Source organism: Mustela nivalis (assembly GCF_964662115.1).
Source record: "Mustela nivalis genome assembly, chromosome: 19".
NCBI lineage: Eukaryota > Metazoa > Chordata > Mammalia > Carnivora > Mustelidae > Mustela > Mustela nivalis.
This window is the reverse complement of record NC_139038.1, coordinates 14,830,502-14,852,093: the sequence shown is the minus strand read 5'-3', so window position 1 is coordinate 14,852,093 and position 21,592 is coordinate 14,830,502. Positions and strand designations below refer to the sequence as shown.

At 44.0% G+C, this 21,592-nt stretch overlaps 1 protein-coding gene across 2 annotated transcripts in view; it reads left to right on the top strand.

Annotated features, from left to right (window-relative positions):
- The window catches only part of LOC309854802 (S-adenosyl-L-methionine-dependent tRNA 4-demethylwyosine synthase TYW1-like), a 204,168-nt gene that overhangs the window by 159,740 nt on the left and 22,836 nt on the right, over positions 1 to 21,592 (top strand). For both annotated transcript variants that reach the window (XM_082714315.1, XM_082714317.1), the window contains 2 exons: positions 10,871 to 10,981; positions 19,786 to 19,953. In XM_082714315.1, coding sequence (XP_082570441.1) covers positions 10,871 to 10,981; positions 19,786 to 19,953 — 279 coding nt within the window. The remainder of the gene's footprint in view (positions 1 to 10,870; positions 10,982 to 19,785; positions 19,954 to 21,592) is intronic.

Below are 21,592 nucleotides of genomic sequence, written 5' to 3'. Positions count from 1 at the left end.
AGCATCAAAGAACTTTTCCTCTGGGAGTTCTATGGTCTCAGGTCGTATGTCTAAGTCTTTCATCGTCTCAGGTTAACGTTTGTGAGTGTTGTAAGGTAAGGGTCCATTATCATTGCTCTGTATGTGATTATCCAGTTTTCCTGCCACCATTGATTGACAAGACGGTCTTTGTCAAGATTGTCAAGAGTATTCTCAACGGGGTCAAATGTTAGTTGACGGTCCGTGCAGGGGGTTACTTTGGGCTCTTTGTTCTATTGGGTGATGTGTCTGTCTTTGTGCCAGTGCCATGCTGGTCCAATTACTGTAGCTCTGTAGTCAACTTTGAAAGCGGAAATGTGAGGCCTCCAGCTTTGTTCTTTTTTAAGATGGCTTTGGTTATTGAGGGTCTGTTGGGGTTTCATACAAATTTTCAGATTGCTTTTTCTGATTTGGTGAAATCCCATTGGGATTTTTATAGAGATCGTATTGAAACTGTAGGTGTCTATGGGTATTACGGACATTTTAACAATATTAGTTCTTCTGATAGTTCACCATATTTTTATACGTATCTCTTACATTAATTTCTCCTCTTATTTCCCCTTTTTTCTTCCCTGTATTTAGATTACCATCCACTTTCTGACTTCCTGAGATGCTCTTAGATGTTCAATCTTTTTCTTATTTTAAAAGTTGAGATATAATTCACAGAGCATGAATTTACCTTTGTAAAGTCTATAAATTCACTGGCCTCTAGGGTAGTCACGAAGTTGTGCAGCTGTTAGCATGATTTAATTCCATGCCATTTTAATAGTGTCCGGCTCCTTTCAGTCAGCATAATTGTTTTCAAGAGTCATTCACGTACTTGCTTGCATCAGGACCCCACCCTTTGTGCTTCTAGCCGAGGAATACTCCATTGTACGGATACGCTACATTTTGTTTGTCCATCCATCAGCTGCTTCCCTCCTTTTGGCTCTTACAAATAACATGAAATTCACCCTGTGAATATTCATGTTCAAGTTTTCATGTGAATCTATGTTTCCAGTTCTTTCAAGTGTATCTGCCTAGCAGCGGAATTGTTAGGTCTTACGGTAATTGTATGTTTCACTTTCTGAGGAACTGCCAGACCAAAGCACCAAAGTTTGTCATTTTGATGAAGTTCAACTTATTTTTTTCATTTGTTGCTTGTGCTTTTGAAAGAGGTTCATTTTCTTAACTCTTGCATATAGATCTTTGATCAATTTGGACTTAGTTTTCATGTATGGTATGAAGTAGAGGTTCCACCTCATGCATTTGTGTGTGAATGTCCAGTTGTCTCAGGACTGTTCTTCCTCCACTGAATGGACTTGACATGCTTGTCCAGTCAGTTGTCAATGAATGTGTGAGTTCCTTTCTGGACTCAGTTCTGTTGCCCTGATCCACGTGTCCGTTCTCATGTCACTATCACACAGTCTTGGTCTGGTTATTAGAGCTTTGAGTGAGTCTTGAAATCAGGAAGTATGAGTCCCCCAAATTTGTTCTTTTTCAAAGTTATTTTGGCTCTTTGAGTCCATATGCATTTCTGTATGCATCTTGAAACTCACCACCCCCCCACCCTGCTGAAAAATGGGCAGCTGGAATTTTGACAAGAACTTTTTATTTTTTATTTAGATGAAAGTCAAGTAACGTAAAGTTAGCCATTCTAAAGTGAAGAACTCACTGGCACTTAGTATCTCTGCCTAGTTCCCAAACATTTCATCATTCCAAAACAAAGTCTTATATCCAGTAAGCCACCCTCCTTACCCACTTGCTGACAATGACAAATCTGCTTTCTGTATCTAAGGATACACCTGTTCTGGGTATTTCATACAAATGAATTCATGCAGTCTGTTTCTTTTTCATTCCTGGAATAAATCCCACTAATTCATGCTGCATAATATTTTAATACGTTGTTGGATTTGGTGTGATAGCATTTCGGCATTTATGTTCATAAGGGATACTATGTTCATAAGGGATATTTTTCTTCTGATATCTTTGGTTCTAAGGTAATGTGGTCTCAGAGGAGTTCAAAATTGCTCCCTTTTCTCCTGCTAATGGGAAGAGTTGGAGAATTATTCTTGAAATGTTTGGCAGAATTCACCAGTGCAGCCATCTGTTTCTGGACTTTTTTGGTTGGGAGTTTTTTGATTACTGATCTAATCTCTTTACTTGTTACAGGTCTGTTCAGATTTTCCATTTGTCTGTGAGTCATTTTTGGCAATTTGTGTGTTTCTAGGAATTTGTCCACTTAATTTAGGTTATATCTAATTTGTTGGCCTACAGTTGTTCACAGTCTTCTCTTGTACCCCTTTTTATTTCTGCAAGGTTGGCAGCATTGTCTCTGCCTTCACTTCTGTTTTAATTGTGTCTTCTCTCTGTTTCAGTCTAGGTACAGGTTTGTCAATTGTGCTGATATTTTCGTAGAACCAGCTTGGGGTTTCTTTCTTCTCCAGAATTTCTCCATTCTCTCTTTTACTCTGTTCTGTTCTCTAGTCTTTCTTTCTTTCTTTTTGCTTTTGTTTTAATTTACTTTTCTAGGTACTTGAGGTGTGAACTTAGGTTAATGTTTAAGATTTTTTATTTAATGTAGGTGTTTAGAGCTATTAATTTTTTCTCCAAGCACTGCTTTTTCAGTTTCTCTAAGTTTTGGTATGTTGTGGTTTTGTTTTTATTTATCTCAAAGTATTTTCCCTTTTCATTTTTCTTCTGACCCATTAGCGTGTAGTGAAAAATTAACTTTACCTAAGATGTATGGCTTTGGCCCTGACTGCTGGGAGATGATCTCTGGATTCTTGGAATGTCCTACCTGACAGAAGTATCTTTGTTTGCATGGGAGCTTTGGCCACTGGACAGTCTAGAAATATGATTTATGGTGGAGGCTTTGGAGCCTTATTAGTTTCTTCACTAATTCTATTATTAGTTCCAATCTCCAGAGGAACTGATAACTAAAATTATGACTCTGAACATCCAGGAGGTTCTGGAAACCCAAGATTAGCCATATGAGCAGTGTGATGGAGCACCAGAAAGAACTCTGGACCCCAAAGGTTCATGTGGGCGCTCCTGGTTTGGCCGTACTCCTGATGAGAGACTGGCTGTTAATCTTGTGGCAGATCCTCTGTGTGTGCTTGTTGCTTGGTGCATATATGTTTATAATTGTTAACAGCTGGATGAGTTAGCCGTCTTCTCAATATGTAAGGGCCTTTCTTGTCTCTTAACCGACCTTTACTTAAAATCTATTTGGTTTGTTAGGAGTATAGCCACCCCAGCTCTCTCTTATTTACGGTTTTCATTGAATCTGATTTTTCTATCCTCTCACTTTCGACAAATATGTATCTTTGGATCTGAAGTGAACCTAATTTGTAGACAGCATAGAAGGCTTTAATTTTTTTTTTTTTTTTAAGAAAAATCCATTGTGTCTTTTAATAGGTGAATTTAGTCAACTTACATTTAAGGTGATTATGATGAAGACTTGTATGATTTTTGTTTTCTATATGTCTTGCATCTTTTTGTTTCTCATTTCTTCTAGTACTGCCCTTTTTAGTTTGATTGGTTTTTTTCCCAGGGTGCCTTTTGATTCCCTCTTCATTTTCCTTTTTGTGTATTTTTTAAGTTATTTTCTTAATAGTAGAAAAGACCTTTAATTTTTAAGTTTAGTTTGAATTCCTGCTAGATTAACTTCAATTACATACAAACACTGATCCTATACAACTCCGTCTTCCTCGTTTATGTTGTTAATTTAATACCTTACATTTTTATACACCATGTGCCCATTTAACATAGATTTGTAATTACCTTTTTTTTTAGATTTTACTTAGATTTTTAAGATTTATTTATTTGACAGAGAGAGAGAGGGAGAGACAGCAAGATAGGGAGCATAGGCCAGGGGAGAGGGAAAAGCAGGCTCCCCACAGAGCAGGAAGCCCAGTGCGGGTCTGGATCCCGTGACCTGAGCCGAAGGCAGGATGACTGAGCCATCCAGGCACCCTGTAGTTATTCTTTTATGTAGATGTATTTCAGATTACATTTGGAAACAAAAAGAGGAGTTGCAGACCAAAAATAGAGTAATACTGGCTTTTCTATTTATCCATGCAGGTACCTTTATTGGAGTTTTATTTCTTCATTTGCTTTCCAGTTACTGTCTGGTGTGCTTTCCTGTGGTTCTGTTGTCCCCTTTACCTTCTCCTCTGGCACTTCTGCTCCCAGTGCACTCCCTCTGCTTTGCTTCATCTGGGAGTGGCTTGGTTTCTCCTTTATTTTTTGAAGGATAGTTTTGCCAGGTAAAATATTTCTGATTGACAACCCCCCCCCCCCGCCACTTCCTCCCCAGCTGTGTCCTGACTACTATGGTTGGTGATGAGAAATGTGAGAAATGGGCCCTGGACCTTATCAGGAGTCTCATATGTGATAAATCACTCTGTCTTGCTGCTTTCAGGGTTCTCTTTGTCTTTTGACAGTTTCATTATCATGTGTCCTAGTGTGGGTCTCTGAGTTCATCCTTCTTGGAATTTGTTGAGCTTCTTGGATGTGTGAATTTATGTTTTTCACCAAGTTTTTGAAGTTATTGGCATTCTTTTTTCAAATATTCTTTTTGCCATTTTTTTCTTTGCTCTCCTGAGACTTTTGTAATGTGTGTGTTAGTACACTTCATGGTGTTTGAATCTTTAAGAAGAAATGTAAATAATAAGCCTACAATCTTCCTCCTTTTTTGGGAAGTAAACATTATTAGTGGCTTGATGAGTGTTCCTTTAATGATTTCCTGTTGGATCAGATTTTCTTCACTGAGTCTTTTTATTTTTTTAAAAAAATATTTTATTTATTTATTTGATAGAGATCACAAGCAGGCAGAGAGGCAGGCAGAGAGAGGAGGAAGCAGGCTTCCCGCTGAGCAGAGAGCCCGATGCGGGACTCGATCCCAGGACCCTGAGATCATGACCTGAGCCGAAGGCAGACGCTTAACCCACTGAGCCACCCAGGCACCCCTTCACTGAGTCTTATAACCATACCTTTACTCTCTTTCCTTGATCTGCATTTTTAGTTGTTCATTAAGGTTAAAATTGTTTGGTTACTTAATTTATTTTCAGAGTAATTCTGTAACAGTTTGCCTTGGATGTAAAGAATATTTCATTCAGTTTATCATGAGTTGTATCTTTGAATTTATTTTCTCATTCATTGTTTATTTGACTTATCAGATTGACACATTGTTTTGTCTCCCACAAATAGTATAAAGCTTAGTTTAAAACCATTTCAGTAACAGGTATGGTTCCTAAGGAGTTTGATAGAGTGCCCAGTTTCTAGTAGAGGTATTAAAATATTTATTAAAATATTTCTTTGTTTTTAGAAACAATAGTTATCATTGAGGAATTGTTTTCATTTTGAGGGGTTTTGTTTTGTTCAGTTTGCTTTAAGTCATTCGGTTCAGAATTAACTTTTTGACAAGCATGCACTTGCTCCACATTCACTTTGGTTTTTGTAGATTGAGGAGATGGTGCAGAAGGCCGTGGCGGTGGACGCCTGCCTCTGCTGGTCTCCCGGCTCCTCTGCTCTCTTGGTATTACTACCGTGGCCCATTTTTTTTGATACTGGCTTTGTTCACTTACCAGAATAGAATGTAAGTCATACAACAAGCAGCACTTTGTTTGCTTTGCTCAGTGCTGTATCTCCAGCTGCTAAAATTACGCCTGGCCTAGAGAGGGACCAGTGTCTGTTGGTGGATCCCTGTGTGCATGGGGGCTTGTGCCACTGCTGGTGCTAGTGGTGGTGACAGTAGCGGAAGTGGACTCAGACCCTTCCTTGGGCCAGACCATGTTTCTTTTTTCATCTTATACTTTTGCTCCTTTCCCCCATCCTTCCTGACTACTTGGGCCTTTTCTGCTTTGTACTTAATCCTTTTCTCCCTCGGTCCCCTTGGATAAGCATTTAACATTTACCTTTGGTATCTTGACCTCAGTTTTTCATCCATGTATTTTCAGTTGATGTATTGCTTCCCTCCTTAACTAAGTTAAAACACAAATTTAAAATCTGTCACAAAGATCGGGTCTAAATTTTAGAGGTGAACATCGAGATCTCTTGCTAGAGACCAGCCGCATTTGATGTGATATTACATTCAGATATCTCCCTGCCCCCCCATATTGCTGTGTTGGTGTGCACCACTGGGGCAGGTTGGGGGGATCTTAGACCCTCAAAGTTAACAGAAAATATGTGTAATTATAACATGCCAACTTCTTGACATTTTCGACAAATCACATTGTGACATTTTACAAATAACATTGAACACTAAACAGCAAGTAGCTAAGCTGTTTGCCTGAATTAAATACCTTCATCCTCATTTTTATATTCTGTGGTACCATGCTGTACCTGTCCCCACCAGATGACATGCCACATTCAGAAAATTCTGTAGTAATGGCCATTCTATAGCCTGTGCAAACTAAAAGTACTAAATCCCCAAACTGAAAAAAAAAAAGTTTAATTCAAATTAAATGGATACAATCCAGTTTACATTCTTTTTTCTTTTTTAACAAAGAAGAATAAAATAACAGCATTAAGTATTTCCTTTGCAAAGGCAATTCCAGCTTTCACCTTTCAAGTAACAGCTGCACATAGTTTTTGTTTTAATCTAATCTAACTAGTCTAACACCCTTTTGTTCTTCTAGAGACCTTAGGAACTATTTTAACTAATTTTAAACAGACTTTAAATAAAGTCTCTGAAATCATTGCATTGAGTATGCTTCCCACACACACAGCAAAACCCAGAATGTGAAGTTGATAATTTGAAATAAACTAATCTAATCAAGTCCAATAATACTCCTTTTCCAGTAATCCCATAATGCTTCTCTTTGTAGCAATTTGATTGTAACTTTGTTATAGATTAAAAGGTATGAAAATTAGTTACTTCTGTGGATCCAAAGATAGGAAGAAAGTGAAAAGAAAAGCCATAAAGTGTGTGGAAATATTTCTCAGACATTTATAATAGCCTTCTTGTAGCCAGAATATATAAAGAATTTGGAAAACAGTCAGTAGGAAAAAGCCCAATAAAGAAATATTTAATATACCAGAACAGCCCCTTCACAAAAGCTAACACCCAAATGGCCAGAAACGTAATCAGCTTCTTCAGTAATCAGGCAAATCAGAATAGAACAATACAGGGGTGGCCAAGTGTAAAGACTGACAACACCAAGTGTTGTGACCAAGAGAGACGGCTGGGACTCTGCGACCTGCGGGAGAAGGTAAGTGGAGTGACTTGGGAAGCCGGGCTGGCAGGTCCGGAGTTGCGTGAGTGCGTGTCCGGAGGCCGAGCGTTTCTGCTCCGAGGTGCATCCGAGAGAAGTATGTGCTCTCCTGCATCTCAAGGGTTAAGTGTAGCAACGCTGGTGGCAACGTTATTTTGTAAGGGACCCAAACTGGGAACAGACAGACAACTTTCCCCAGTAGTATATTCATGCGATGGGCCAGTACACGGGAATGAAGACGTCCGGACAGCTACAGTCCACGGTAGGGCACTCTCGCAGAGGTACTTTCGGTGGGAGAAGCCAGACCTAAGAGAAGATACGTCATAGTAGCATTTCATACAATTTCCCGAAATAGAGTTGAGCTCCAGTGCCAGAAAGGCGTAACAGCTGAAAAGTGGGAACGGTCCAGATGTCTCTCCGTGGGGGCCAGTGAGTAAACTGGTGCACACTCAACTAACAGCGCGCCGGATAACAAAGAAAATGAACAGACGTGAACTTCCGGTGACATGGAGGAATGTCATAGATGTGTTCAGTGACAGAAGCAAGACACAAAGGAACATGGTTCCCTTTATGTGGATTTCATACGGGCAGGAATCTACAACTGTGATGTGACTCGGGGTATTAGGTGTCTTGGGGACAAAGGGAACGATGGTGGCCAAAGGGGTGTTCCTTATGTCCACCCCTCAGCCGCACGTGCGCGTCTCCTGCACCTTTCTCGTTGTGTTTCATTTCATGATTCTGAAAAGGCTTAGCAGAGCGAGAGAGAGCCGTACTGTTCGGGTTCACCTCCCAGCCTCGCTGCTTTCCAGCTGCGTAACCTCGGGAAATTTATTCAACTGCTCTAGGCCTCGGTTTCATAACTGTCACGTGAAGATAATAATCAAACCGATTTTGTACGATTCGTGGTAAAGATTAGAAAATACTGGAGTCTTCAGTCTGATACTAGGCACGTGAAACGGCAGCTGGCTTGTGGTCGGCGCTGAGGAAGTGCTCACCCCGGCTGCTGCCGCTGGTCCGTCGCCAGTTTGTCTGTTCAGGGGAAAGTTAAACTCCCACTAATTTAACGTTGTGTTTATAAATCTATCGTGGCTCTCCGTGCAGGTGAATTTTTGTTTAGGTCTCTCGGACCTATTTTCTTGAGTGTCCGTGTTATTTCACAAACTAATTACGAGGTGTTTTATACATGTGTTTTACAGTTGTCAGTAAAATGTTCCTTGCTTGCATTTCATAATTGGTCTTTGCTGGCGTCTAGCAGTAATACTGTTGAGGACTTACTGCTGTCAGGCTGGGTTCTAAGGTCTACGCGGACTCACCCTTTTTATCCTGTGCAGGACCCCCGGTTTACATAGAGTCGAAACTGAGAACAGGGGGCCTGGGTGGCTCAGTCGTTGAGCATCTGCCTTCAGCTCAGGTCATGGTCCCAGGGTTCTGGGATCGAGCCCTACGTCGGGCTCTGCTCAGCGGGGACCCTGCTTCCCTCTCCCTCTGTGCTGTCTCTCAAGTAATTAAATAACATCTTTAAAAAAAGAAAGAAACAGAACAGAGGGTAAAGGTAGCAAACTAAGTATGTGGGATTCGGTCTGGCCCCAGCATCCATTTTACTCCACTAATCTGTGCCAGGAAAGCTGTTTGTTTTATACTTTTATTTAGTAACCGGTCACTTTTCCTTAGCATAATTTTTTAGTTGACAGGTTTTCAAGAAGGCAGTTCTATCATTTGCAAGTAGTTATTTTTTGTGTAGTACCCAATAATTCTGGTTCCCTTGTCGTACTGCTTTGTTTTTAACGTTCGGGGGAAGCGTCGATAAACGTGATGGAGTGGGCATCCTCCCGTTAGTCCAACTGAATGCGAACGCCTGTATTTTCTAAATAACTGAGAGTTGACTGCAGAGTGTTTTCTTTATGTTAACAATACGGTTTTTTAAGTTACAAATGGTCTCTGATTTCTTTATTCTGTTTTGCTTTAAAATTAGGGATGGCTTTTAAGTTATATCAAATATTTTTGTGTATCCTTGAAGAAAACCACATGGATTTTTCTGTGTTAAACCATATAATGACTCATCCCTACCTTCCTAGAGTTTTTTTGAGATTTTATTTATTTATTTTAGAGAGGGAGCTTGATCCTGGGGAGAGGAAGACGGAGAGTGAGAATCTCCAGCAAACTCCTCACTGAGCACAGAGCCCGACATGGGGCTCGATCCCACGACCCCGAGATCATGACCTAACTCGAAATCAGGAGCAGGACACTCAACTGACTAAGCCACCCAGGCACCCTGCGTTCCTAGAATTTTTAAAATAGTGCCAAATCTTAATTGCTAAAATTTCTGTGAGATTTTTGTGTATATAATAAGTACAAATGAGCGTGGTCTGCAGTTCTCTGCCGTTTTTGTTAGGTGAATTCTAGCAATGTAGGAGGCATCTGGAAGATTCCTGTCTTTTCTTGCATTACATGCTGTATTTTAAAATAATTTTTGAGAGCATTTTGTGGTATGGCTGCCTAATACCGTTCATTAGATTTTTTCATTGAAGATCTCAAGTGTTTCTTCTTTTTCACTAATTACAGAAATCTTCAAACAGACATAAATAGAGAGGTTGATACCGTTTTGTTCATTTCTCACCTCACTTTGTTTTTCTCTGAAGTATTTTGGACCTTGCTGCTTAAAGCATGGATATTGCCTGGGAACTTGCTGCAGGCGGATGTAATCACAGGCACATAAGCACATACTTCACAGCACCTTTGCTGTACACTGTGGGTTGGAGGCAAGTCTTAGCTCATGCCCCCCACGCTTGCTTTAGGTTTCAAACCATTACAAGGAATGTTCTGAGATGTTGAAATAAGGCTTTGAATATTTGAACATTTGTCTGGGGTCCTGGAAGGGAATTACAAAGTCCGAGGCATAAACTTTTGAAAGCTTTTGATGTCTGTTGTCTAGTTGCTTTCAGAGAACCAGTACGTCTTTTGTTTAAATGGTTGACAGGTGACAGCACTGACAGTTCAGAAATGCGCCTTTTCTGCCAGCAAGGTCATTAAAGGACGAGAAAGCAGGAGAGAAGACCAGAGTAATTAGAAATTCTTACCATAATCACTAGAGTGAGTGAGAGCCTGAAGGTTATTTGAATTGATTTTCAGCGTCTCGACCTGTTCAGTCAATTTATAGTTTCTTACTAAATCTAGATCAGTGTGTGGTTGACGGCAAACGTTTGGGTGCCTAATGCAGTGTCAGAGGTTAGAGTGGGAGAAGATGCATACTAGCATCTGTGCCTTTAAAGGGCTTATAGGAATCTTACTATATTGTATACATTTTTTTCATCTTTCTACAAAATATAACTTCGACTTACAAAAGTTAGTGCTGGGGCTCCTGGGTGGCTCAGAGGGTTAAAGCCTTTGCCTTCGGCTCAAGTCATGATCCCAGCGTCCTGGGATTGAGCCCCGCATTGTGCTCTCTCCTTGGTGGGAAGCCTGCTTCCCCCTCTCTCTGCCTGCCTCTCTGCCTACTTGTGATCTCTGTCTGTCAAATAAATAAATAAAATCTTAAAAAAAAAAAAAAGTGCTGAATTTCGGATACGCTGAGTTCTCATCGAAGTAATTTGAAAATCTTCCTAGGTGTGACTTCCACCAAGATAAAAACAAAGTTGGCTTTTCCTCTGTTTTAGCAACAGCGCACTGTGTACAGACTGACTCTAGTGAAAGCGTGGAATGTGGACGAGCTCCAGGCCTACGCCGAGCTGGTGTCCCTGGGGAATCCCGACTTCATCGAAGTGAAGGTAAGCTCCTGCCAGCCTGTGCCATCGCATCGCCCCTGGTGCTGTGCTGGCCGCCGCGAAGTTAGCATCTTTTAAAACTCAACGGGGGGCCTCAGATGTCTTCCTTATTCATCCAGGAATGTTGATCAAGAGCCTGGCACTGCTCTAGGCATTGGGGACCATAACAGTGAAGAGTAAGCTTTTGTTCTTAGCAAGCTTATATTCATGGAGAGGTAGACAGTCAACACAAAATGAATAATTAAAAACTACATCGTAACATGAATGTCCTGAGAAATAAAATAGCATTATAGTGAGGAACTGGTTGGCTTTAAAATAAACTTTTATCGTGGAGAATTTCAAACCTAAACAGATGTAGTGAGACTGGTCTAGGGACCTCCATCTAGTCAACACCCGGCTTCAGAAGTTGTCCACTCCTGACCAGTCCTGTTTCTAGTCTACCCCAGCCCATTTTCTCTGCCTTACCCTGTAATTTGGAAGCAGAGCCCCACATTGTATGGCTTACCCATAACTGTTTGAGGAGATGTCTCTAAAAGACAGACACGCGTTTTAAACACTTACTCACAGCTGCACAGTGTTCAGAGCGGTTGTGCAAGTGTCGCAAATAGAAGGTTTTAAACGTGACCAATTATTTCTTCTTGTTTAAGCAGGACTCGTGAATCTGGGTCCCAGTAAGGGTCATTGATGGAAATTGGATTGTTTCTCTCTTAAATTTCTTTTAACCTGTTAGTTCCTCCTCCATGTGTCTTCTCTCCTCTGTCCCACATCAGTCATCTTGTTTATTCATCCTGGCTAGTTCCTGTGTCTGTATTTTCCATTGTGCTGACTGCGTGTTCCTGTGTCCCCTGTACGCCCTATGAATTGGCAGTTAGAGCGAGAGAAGATTGATCAAATGTGTGTGTGTGTGTGCGTGTGTCTGCATTTCACGGTTATTTGGTTGGTGGTATTTATACTTACAGCAGAGGCAGTCACGTCTGCTTGGCTCTGGCCTGCTTTTGCCCATGTCTCTTTGCCCATGTTTCTTTGGATTCCTGTAAGTGGACTTCTGTGCCAAAGGGCAGCTACTCTTTTGCTAGATATTGTGATTCGCTGTTTTAGATTTCATAAGGGGGTTTTGCTGAAGAGAAGAGGACTTTTTTTTACAACTGATTCCTAAATAGTAAGAAACAGTGCGGTACACAGAGGCCTGGGGTCAGGGCATTCCGGGCCGCTGTCCAGAGGTCCCGTGTGATCGCAGTGGGACAGCTGAGTCGGCGGAGACACAAGGTGAACCACAGAGGCGGGATGGGGCCGGATTCTGTTAGAACCTCCAAGCAAGAAAAGAACTGGGTTTTATATTAAATTTCATGGTCAGCTTTTTGAATAGTAGATGTACTGGGCAAAGGTTTTAAGCTGGAGGGGATGTGGTGTGATTTGTGATTTTAAAAGGTCCCCCTGCTGCTGTCCTGAATGGATTCAGAGGTTCAGAGTAGGAGTAGCTAGACTAGTTATAAAGCAGGAGATGGGGCGGCTTGGGAAGGTCGTTGAGACACTGCTGGAGAGCAGTGAGCGCACTGGGATGGGTTCTGGATTCTGGAAGTCGGGCCGGCAGAGCTTGTTGCCCGTTGAGATGCAGGGAGTGAAGGAGTAGACAGAATCAGGACAGCACCTGGGTTTTGGCCGAAGCCGTCGTGTGGCCGTGGAACAGTTGACTGAGCTGGAAGACACGAGTGGAGGAGGGCGGCGGGGCTGCGGGTCATTTCACGAGGTCTGTGTTGGCCGCAGTCGCTGGAGAGATCTTTCCAGTTTAGGTACAGGTCCCTGCGGCTCTGGGGACGAGGCGGGACCGGCCGCGGGAATTTGGAAGTCCTCAGCGCGCCATGGTGTTAAAGCTGTGGAGTGCTACGGGGCAGATGGGTTTGTGGACAACTGAGCATCCACGTAGTGACAGAAAGGGGCTGGAAAATTCTCCCGTCTCCGAAAGCTCCGTCCTCAGTGCACGTGCACGAAGCGGCTGCACTCGGCATCATTTCGGGGGATGTTTGAATTCCGCAGCTCTTTTAGTGAATCCTGCATTCTGGGGGGGGGGGGGCGTATTCCCGGGGGCCGGGGAGCTGGGGAGAGATGAAACGTTGCTGTCTGAGTGTGCGGCACTCCAGCTCTCGTCAGGTCAGAGACACTCTTTTCTTTTAAAATTGCTCTTAATTTTAAAAGTCTGCTCTTGGCAAGAGCTCTGATGATTCAGAGATGCGAACCACATCTGCGGTGTATGTGTCTGCTTAGGAAACCTGGCCAGCACCGGGGATTAATGGGGTTTTAATTGATGCCTTAGTTATTCAAGAAGGCTGCAGTAAAGCCCCCAGTGAGGCTGCAGTAAAACTTCTATTACAAAGCAAGTTGGCTTGATCGCATGGTCACCTTTTTTCCCCTCTCTCCTTCTTTGTTTACAGAGAAGAATCACCCGGTATTATTTTTAAAAGAAAGATGGCTACTTTGTAAACTGTCATTTCTCTGATGCATGTTTTAGTTTGGAACTCAGAAATAAAGCCTCTTGGCTGCCGCTGAGGTGTTGTAATGACACGGCTGCTTTCAAACAAGAGTTCCTTTTTGCCATTTGACCCTCCTGTCAAGCGGATACTTGTCAGCTCCCTCCATGTGCGGGGCCTGGTCGAAGCACCAGAGACACGACATTTGACATGGAGACGTTGCTTGGGACACGGATGGTCTTATCAAGTAAGGCAAAGGCCACAGAAGTAAAATCAGGCACTTGAACAGATCTTACTTAAAAATTGTGGAGAAATATGTGATCTGTTCTCAATTCTAACTGCCTTACGTAAATGATAATATATACTCTAACAGATAACAGTTGTATCGGGGGAAAGCCTGGTGGCGATCAGCTCGTTCTTTGTAGGAGGCCCAAGGCAGAAATGGCCTGTGTTGCAGGAGCTGCGCCACTGAGGACTGGGTCACGTGCTTTGTTCAATTCAGCCCTAGTTGGTCCCGCAGGGTAATGAAGTATCTTCCTTTTAAACTGAAGTAGCAAAAGGGATGTTTGCAGAGTGTAGCCTACTGAGGAAGCAGAGCAAGTTCTAGAATAATACTTGATTATATTTTTAACCATATACGTTGGGACACATTATATCTAAGATAGTATAGAAGGACACAGGACTCTTCCCAGTGTTGTATTTAGAAGAAGGACAGGGAAAGGCTTAGTGACTTTATTGTTCACGCATCCGTGCTCTGCGAATTAGCGGTGAGTGTGTGTTACTTCTGCAATCCCAGTGACTGAAATGAAATCAGTAGAGGAGAAGGAGGTCTTTCCTGTTCAGTAGAGTTAAACTGTTTAACGTCTGACAAAACATTTTCATTATTGTTGTTGTCTTATTAGTTAAAGTGAAAAGTTTCCTAAAATGGCGGTTTTTAAAACAAGCACTCTTTGAAAAACATCTGATGAGAAAGCTAGCAATGTGGTAGGCTAAGTAACCTCAGATTCCTCCGAAAACACTTAGAAGTCAGTGTGTTAAAATAAACATACTTTGGGGAGCATAGCCATCTGTCCGGTCTATAAGGAAGTCCCTTCGGGGCTCGACAAGGAGAGGCCGCCCTGGTGGTCCTTCGTAGCTCCGGCGCCGCTGGGTCAGGTCTAAAGCACAAACACTAGCCCCTCTACTTCCAGGAAAGCACGGTCAGGACAGACTCGACCCGCTGGTACACGGTGGTGCCTGGAAGCTCGTCCTTCACCTGCGCTCTGGAATAAAACAGGGAGTCTCCCAGAGCCTGGCCCTCACAGGGGCTTGGCATTAAAGCTTTAATAGTACCTTAGGGTCACCTAACGCCCTGAAGGTGTGAGATTGGTTGTACGGACTGACCCTCGGCCGGCGAGCGGCCTGGGACTCCTGCAGAAGCAAAGAGTACTTGCTCATGTCTTGCATTTTCCAGGTGTGTGCGAGCGTGCGCGCATGTACGGGCTCTGTCCTAGTCTGCACACGCTGGAGTCTTTTTTTTTTCCAGTGTTCCAGGATTCACTGTTTATGCACCACACCCAGTGCTCCACGCAATCCGTGCCCTCCTCAGTACCCACCACCAGGCTCACCTAAGGACCCACCCCCTCTCCTCCCCTCCCAAACCCTGTCTGTTTCTGAGTCCACAGTCTCTCATGGTTCGTCTCCCCTCCAATTTCCCCCAACTCCCTTCTCCTCTCCATCTCCCCGTGTCCTCCGTGGTATTCCTGATGCTCCACAAACATGCAAAACCATATGACCATTGACTCTCTCTGCTTGACTTGTTTCACTCAGCATCATCTCTTCCAGTCCTGTCCATGTTGATAGAAAAGTTGGGTGTTCATCCTTTCTGATGCAGGCTTCATACCCTATGACCCTGCCATTGCACTGCTGGGTGTTTACCCCAGAGATACAGATGTCGTGAGAAGAAGGACCATCTGTACCCCAGTGTTCATAGTGGCAATGGCCACAGTCACCAAACGGTGGAAAGAGCCAAAACGCCCTTCAACAGACGAATGAATAAGGAAGATGAGGTCCCCCCACCACACACACACATGCTAGAGTCTTCTGGGGAGTGGGGAGGAGCAACCTCTGATACTTCAATAACGCTCCTAAAAAGTACTGATGTAACCTGGGGCAGGTTACTGATCCTCTCTGAGCCTAAATTTCCTCAATATTAAAATTAGAATGATAGTATCACTTTAACAGGTTTGTCTTGAGAATTCAGGGGGATGATATATGCCTGGGTTCAGTAAACGTTTAGATCCTTTTCATTAAGCACATTTATTTAAACTAAATCAATAGAAGCTAATTCTTTGTTATATTGGTTCCCTCTTTTCTGCCGTTGCTAGTCTTATGAAACATTTTTCTGTTTTATTCCCTGTAAATGAACATATATTTTAGCTTCATTAGACTTAAATAGGCCTTTATTTGGTAGCCTAAGAATCTTAGTGATCATTATTTGCTTGCTTGTTTGTGAAAATGTGTTTCATGTTATAAACATCTGCTGTGTCGAGAAACTTCCGAGCACAGTCTATTTGTAAATGAATTACTGTCTTTCTACCCTCTGCCTTGCATTGCACCTTGAAAATAGTCAGTGCTCAGTAATTATTTGTTGTCAGATGATTTAAACCTCGTTCACACTCTGGGCACTGGCCCTGTCTGCAGAGCTCAGTCCTTGCAGAGTGCATTCTGTAAAGCAAATGCTGTAGCCTGACCTCACCCCCGTTCTTTGCACAAAGGTAAAGAGTATATCCACTTACCCAGGTAGTGGTCCCAAACTGGAGTTCATCAGTTCCTTCATGTCCTGTCATTAAAGACTGAATAAGGGGAATGAAATTTTATTAGATCAGAAGAGGGTTTGGTGTTTACCGTCATATAAAGAACATGTGACGATGTTGAGGCCGCGCAGCAAAGATTGCTTGGGTACAGAGAAGAACAAGGTGTAGCCTTTCCCCAGAAGCTCAGAATTCAGACAGAGTTATAATCATATGTTACCTATGTATAGTAGATGTCTGTATTATATATGTGTATGCAGAACGTATACAGCGGTAAGAGCTATGTGCAGGATATGAGTTTGGGATCAGATGCAGTGAGGGTTCCTGAACAGAGATGGAAGACATGGTGGGAAATTTCGCCCGGTAAAGACTGGATGCAGAGCGGGGCAGTCCCGTAGGAAGGCCGCGTGCCGCGCTGAGAGGCTGGGGCTGGTTTTCTTGTGGGAAGAGCTGTTGAAACATTTTTAGGATAGAGTGTCGTGTTTTGAGTATATTGTGCAAAAAGTCACGAAGCAACATTTCCCATCAGACTGAAGGAGAGAAACATTATCAGGAACCTTTCGACACCCAGTCAGCTTAATTGAAGTGTCAGATAGTCAGACTGGCACAACACGGCTCCTTGGACGGACCTTGAATCCCCCGGAAACCGTCCACGCAGCCAGTAAGAGACCGAGTCCTAGAGCAGAGCGATCCAGCAGAAAGGCAGCGGCGTAAGGGTGGGGGTCATTCTTTTCGCTGCAGATCCAGAGATGGGTGAGTTGTCCTGTTCTTCAGGAACTTTCTTCGGGTCTGCTTGTTACTCCTCAACCTACAGATTCTGAAGTGAGGGCTTTCCAGTTGCCACATTGTGCCCATCCATTGCTTGCTTGAGTCCACTCTTCTTTCAGAGCAGCGAGGGACAGAGTTGGTGCTGGTGCTAGATGGGGTGGGGTCAGGGTGGGGGGGGGTGAGAAGGTGGCAGACAGCTACGATACAGAAAATGAAGCACTTTGGGGCGCCTGGGTGGCTCAGTGGGTTAAAGCCTCTGCCTTTGGCTTGGGTCATGTTCCAAGGGTCACGGGATCGAGCCCCGCGTCGGGCTCTCTGCTCGGCAGGGAGCCTGCTTCCTCTTCTCTCTCTGCCTGCCTCTCTGCCTACTGTGTCTGTCAAATAAATAAATTTTTAAAATCTTAAAAAACGAAAAGAAAATGAAGCACTTTTAGATAATTTAGCTAAAGTGTGATCAGGAACAACGTCGGGGCAAGTCATTGGTTGACTGGAGTGCAGGATGGAGTGAAGCCGCCAGAGCAGAGAAGGGGCACGGTGGGGCGGGGGCCGCGGGAGTCTGACTGACGGGGGGCCTGGGCTTCCCAGAGGTGACTCCACAGACCAGTTCACTGGGACTGGCTTCTGCCTGTAGCACTTCTGTCACGGAGAGCTCTGGGGCTCCATGGTGGGCTCAGAAAGTCGCTTGCATGGCTTACCCCAGAGGGTTTTGTCTGGCTGCAATGAGAACTTCTAAGTGCAAGAATTCGGCTAAGTGGGAAGCCTCATGTGAACGGGACAATGTCACATGAACGCTGTGGCGTTCGTTCTCACTTTGCCACTGCGAGCCAAGTCTGTGCTTAACGACTTGTCATTTATTGCTGAACAGGAAATATTCAAATATTTTCCAAAGCCCTTGTCCTAAATGTAAGATCTAATCTAAAATCTGTTTCAAGGAACTTTTTAAATATGAAAGGTAAACTCTTTTGTGTAGCTACTATGTGCACGCTTGCTCGTATAATTCACATATCAACTGTATTTAAATTGAAATAAAGTCATGTTTCTAACTAATCTGATCTACCAGCAAATCATTTCTGTGTTTTGCATAAATTTGGGGAAATTTAATACAATTTTTCAGCCATACCTAAAGGTTTTTAAAACTGACATATTATTTGCTTTTTTAAATTCACCTAAATCTCAAGCCCAGTTTAATTAATTTTTTTTTAAAGATTTTATTTATTTATTTGAGAAAGAGGCAGTGGGAGAGAGCACGAGCGAGGAGAAGGTCAGAGGGAGAAGCAGACTCCCCGTGGAGGTGGGAGCCCAATGCGGGACTCGATCCCAGAACTCCGGGATCATGACCTGAGCCGAAAGCAGTCGTCCAACCAACTGAGCCACCCAGGCGTCCCTAATTCTTATAAATCATCAGGCTGGTAGAGAAGACGCTCTTGTTTAGTACAGCTAAGCTGGGTCACCTCCAGTCTGTGTTCAGCAAAGTTCACCTCAGTTTAGCGCACTAGTGACCTTTCTGAATGGCCATCTGGAGTGGCGCGTTTTGCAGAGCCCATCGGAGTCTCCGGCCAACCCCCAGCTGCTCCGTCTGCAGGGTTACGGGCCCTCTGCAGTGCTTGTCCACGGGCTCTTCATAACGCGGCACCCTACCTCCTCCGGTCTGCGAGTGTGCATGCATGCGTGTGTCCGTATCCATGTATATGTGAGAGAGAGCATGTGTGTGTGCACATCTGTATCCGTGTATGTGTGAGAGAGAGTGTGTGTGTGCACATCTGTATCCATGTGTGTGTGAGAGAACGTGTGTGCGTGTGCACATCTGTATCCGTGTGTGCACATCTGTATCCGTGTGTGTGTAAGAGAGCGTGAGTGGGTGACTGGATGTCTTTTTATTTCAGTCATTCCCTCCTTAGTCGTAGCAGATCTAGAATATTCAAAGCACTTGTCAAGAAAGTTTGATCCTGGAATTTTGAAAGAGCCCACAAAGTTAAGATCTCCCTCATTGCTAGGAGTGTATCATTATGTAACTTACCAAATAGAAAACTTAGTTGTGGAACTTTAGGGTCCTATATGGCTGGGCTGTCAGGGAGCGTTCAAAAGACCAGGAAGCCAATTTACCTCCATTTGTATGATGCAGGAATTTCTGCAGAGGTGAGACACGCTTACACCTGCAAGCGTGGGGGAGGGATGTATGCGTAGCCCCAAATGTATTTCCTGTTTGGCACAAATCTGTGTTTAAGTGTATCCGTTTACAAAATGCATTACAAAGTGATCTCCTTAAGGAACAGTTGGCCCTTTACAGGAAAGCCTTACCAGCCTTATGAAGCCCAAACTGGGCTGGAGAACTGGAGCTCCTCTTATTTTGCCAGTGAGTAAGGTGTTTACTGAATTTTGTGGGTGCCAGACATGCCTCCGTTATTGGTCTAGGAGAGTATAGCTCTTTGAGAATTAACTTATTATGGTGCACAAGGAATCTGAATGAAAAGATGTGTTATTGGTTCAAATGCAGTGCTGTTCCCAGACAGCACAGCCTGTGACCTCACAAAGCCAGGCACCCAAGCGCTGCCGTCGCGGGGCAGGGAGGGCGTCGGCCTGGGAGCTCCCGCCGACTTGCGTGAGCTGCTAAGCAGAGTTTATCATCTCTGATTCACTGTTGCTTTCGTCACCCTCACATTGGACTGGCCTGGGTTGCGGGGTGGGGTCGGGCGGATTATCTCCAGACGCCTTTCTGGCTCTGACACCTGTTCCATGTCAAAGCAGGTCATGCTTATCTCGGACTGTTGTGCTGCTTCTGCAGGGTGTCACCTACTGTGGCGAGAGCTCCGCCAGCAGTCTCACCATGGCCAACGTGCCCTGGCATGAGGAGGTGGTGCACTTTGTCCAGGACTTGGTGGATCTGATCCCCGACTACGAAATCGCCTGTGAGCACGAGCATTCCAACTGCCTCCTTATCGCTCACAAACGGGTAAGCAGAGCCCGGCCTGCACTCTTCCAGCCGCTCCTTCTCCTCAGGGTCCCTCCCTTCGCTGTAGGGGCGTCCGCTTGTTTGCTTCCTTCCCTGAGACGACTTCAGGAGGCCTCGGTGTGTGTGTGTGTGATGATGTGGAGAACCAAGGCCAAAGACATCGAGGCAAACACTGAGCTGCATTACAGCTTGCAGCCCGTCGACAAGTGCTCAGGCAGGCAGGGTGACCGTCCTCCAGGAACTCAACTGCCTCCACGTTAATACCTTGCTAAAGGCAAAAGGCAGCCTTCGCTTGACATGAGTCCACCCTCCAGAATCCTGTGAATCTTCTTTAACATCGAAAATCCCCTTGGAAACGTCTTTTCTCTGTCCGTCCGCCCCCAAGATATATGTTAGTCGTCATCTTCCAAGCATGTTCCCTGACGCCTCGCTGAAGGCTCTCTTGACTAAGGTTTTACCAGACAGCACTAAATGACATGATCCTAACAGCCCCTCAAGGTCCTGGAAGCCTGGCTTCCCACTTTCTCAGAGGCTTACGCGATCCCTGACCCCTCCCAGCTTGAAAATAGGTGATCGGTCACTCCTCACAACCCCAGCGCGGCTCTTCCTGCCCACAGGCCCTGTCTGCCTGCCTTAATGAAACCATCCTTTTTTGCACGAAGATAATCTTGAGAATTCTTTCCTGCTGTTGGCTCCTAGATGCCAGCATTGTACATCAGACAGGATGACTGATGATATCTCAGTCAGGTTTGCTTGATGACTCTGCATCCTTTAATATTCGAGTTCTGCATTAACAAGTGCTTTTAAAATTTTTTTTTTTAAGATTTTATTTATTTATTTGACAGAGATCACAATTAGGCAGAGAGGCAGGCGAGGGGCGGGGGGAAGCAGGCTCCCTGCTGAGCAGAGAGCCCGATGTGGGGCTCGATCCCAGGACCCTGAGATCATGACCTGAGCCGAAGGCAGAGGCTTTAACCCACGGAACCACCCAGGCGCCCCGCACAACAAGTGCTTTTTTAAAAAAGGGGACATGGATGAACCCTGAAAACATTATTCTAGGTTAAAAAAAAAAAAAACACAAAAGGGCACTATTACATGATTCCGTTTGTCTAAAATGTCCAAACTGGGTAAATCTGTAGCAACAGAAAGTAGATCGGTGGTTCCAGAGACCGAGGAGGAGCAGGCTGGGGGTGACCACTGCCAGGGGCGGTGTTCTTCGGGGTTGATGGAAATATTCAAGAATTATCAAGTGGTGTCGGTTGCCCATCTCTGTGACTATACCAGAGTCCCTGAATTGGACCCTTTAAAAGGCTGAATTTAGTGGCATGTGAGTTATATCACAATCAAGATAAATTAATACCAAAAAGATAATAAAGGCCAAGAGTGGTGTACCTCCTCTTATATAAGCGCTTTTTATGCGACGAAAGTCAGGCTTAATTTGAACACGAAAGAACATTTTATCCTCCCCCAAAACCTTACATGGCTTCCTGAACAGCTTCTTAGCTGAACAGCACTTAATAATACAAGATTTGCTCAATTAAAATGTCACCTCCTCTAGTCTCACAAACGCCAGGTTAAAAGGCTCGCATGCGTTGGTTGCGGTGAGAGTGTATGCAGCTGACCTGTGGTCTGTCAGACT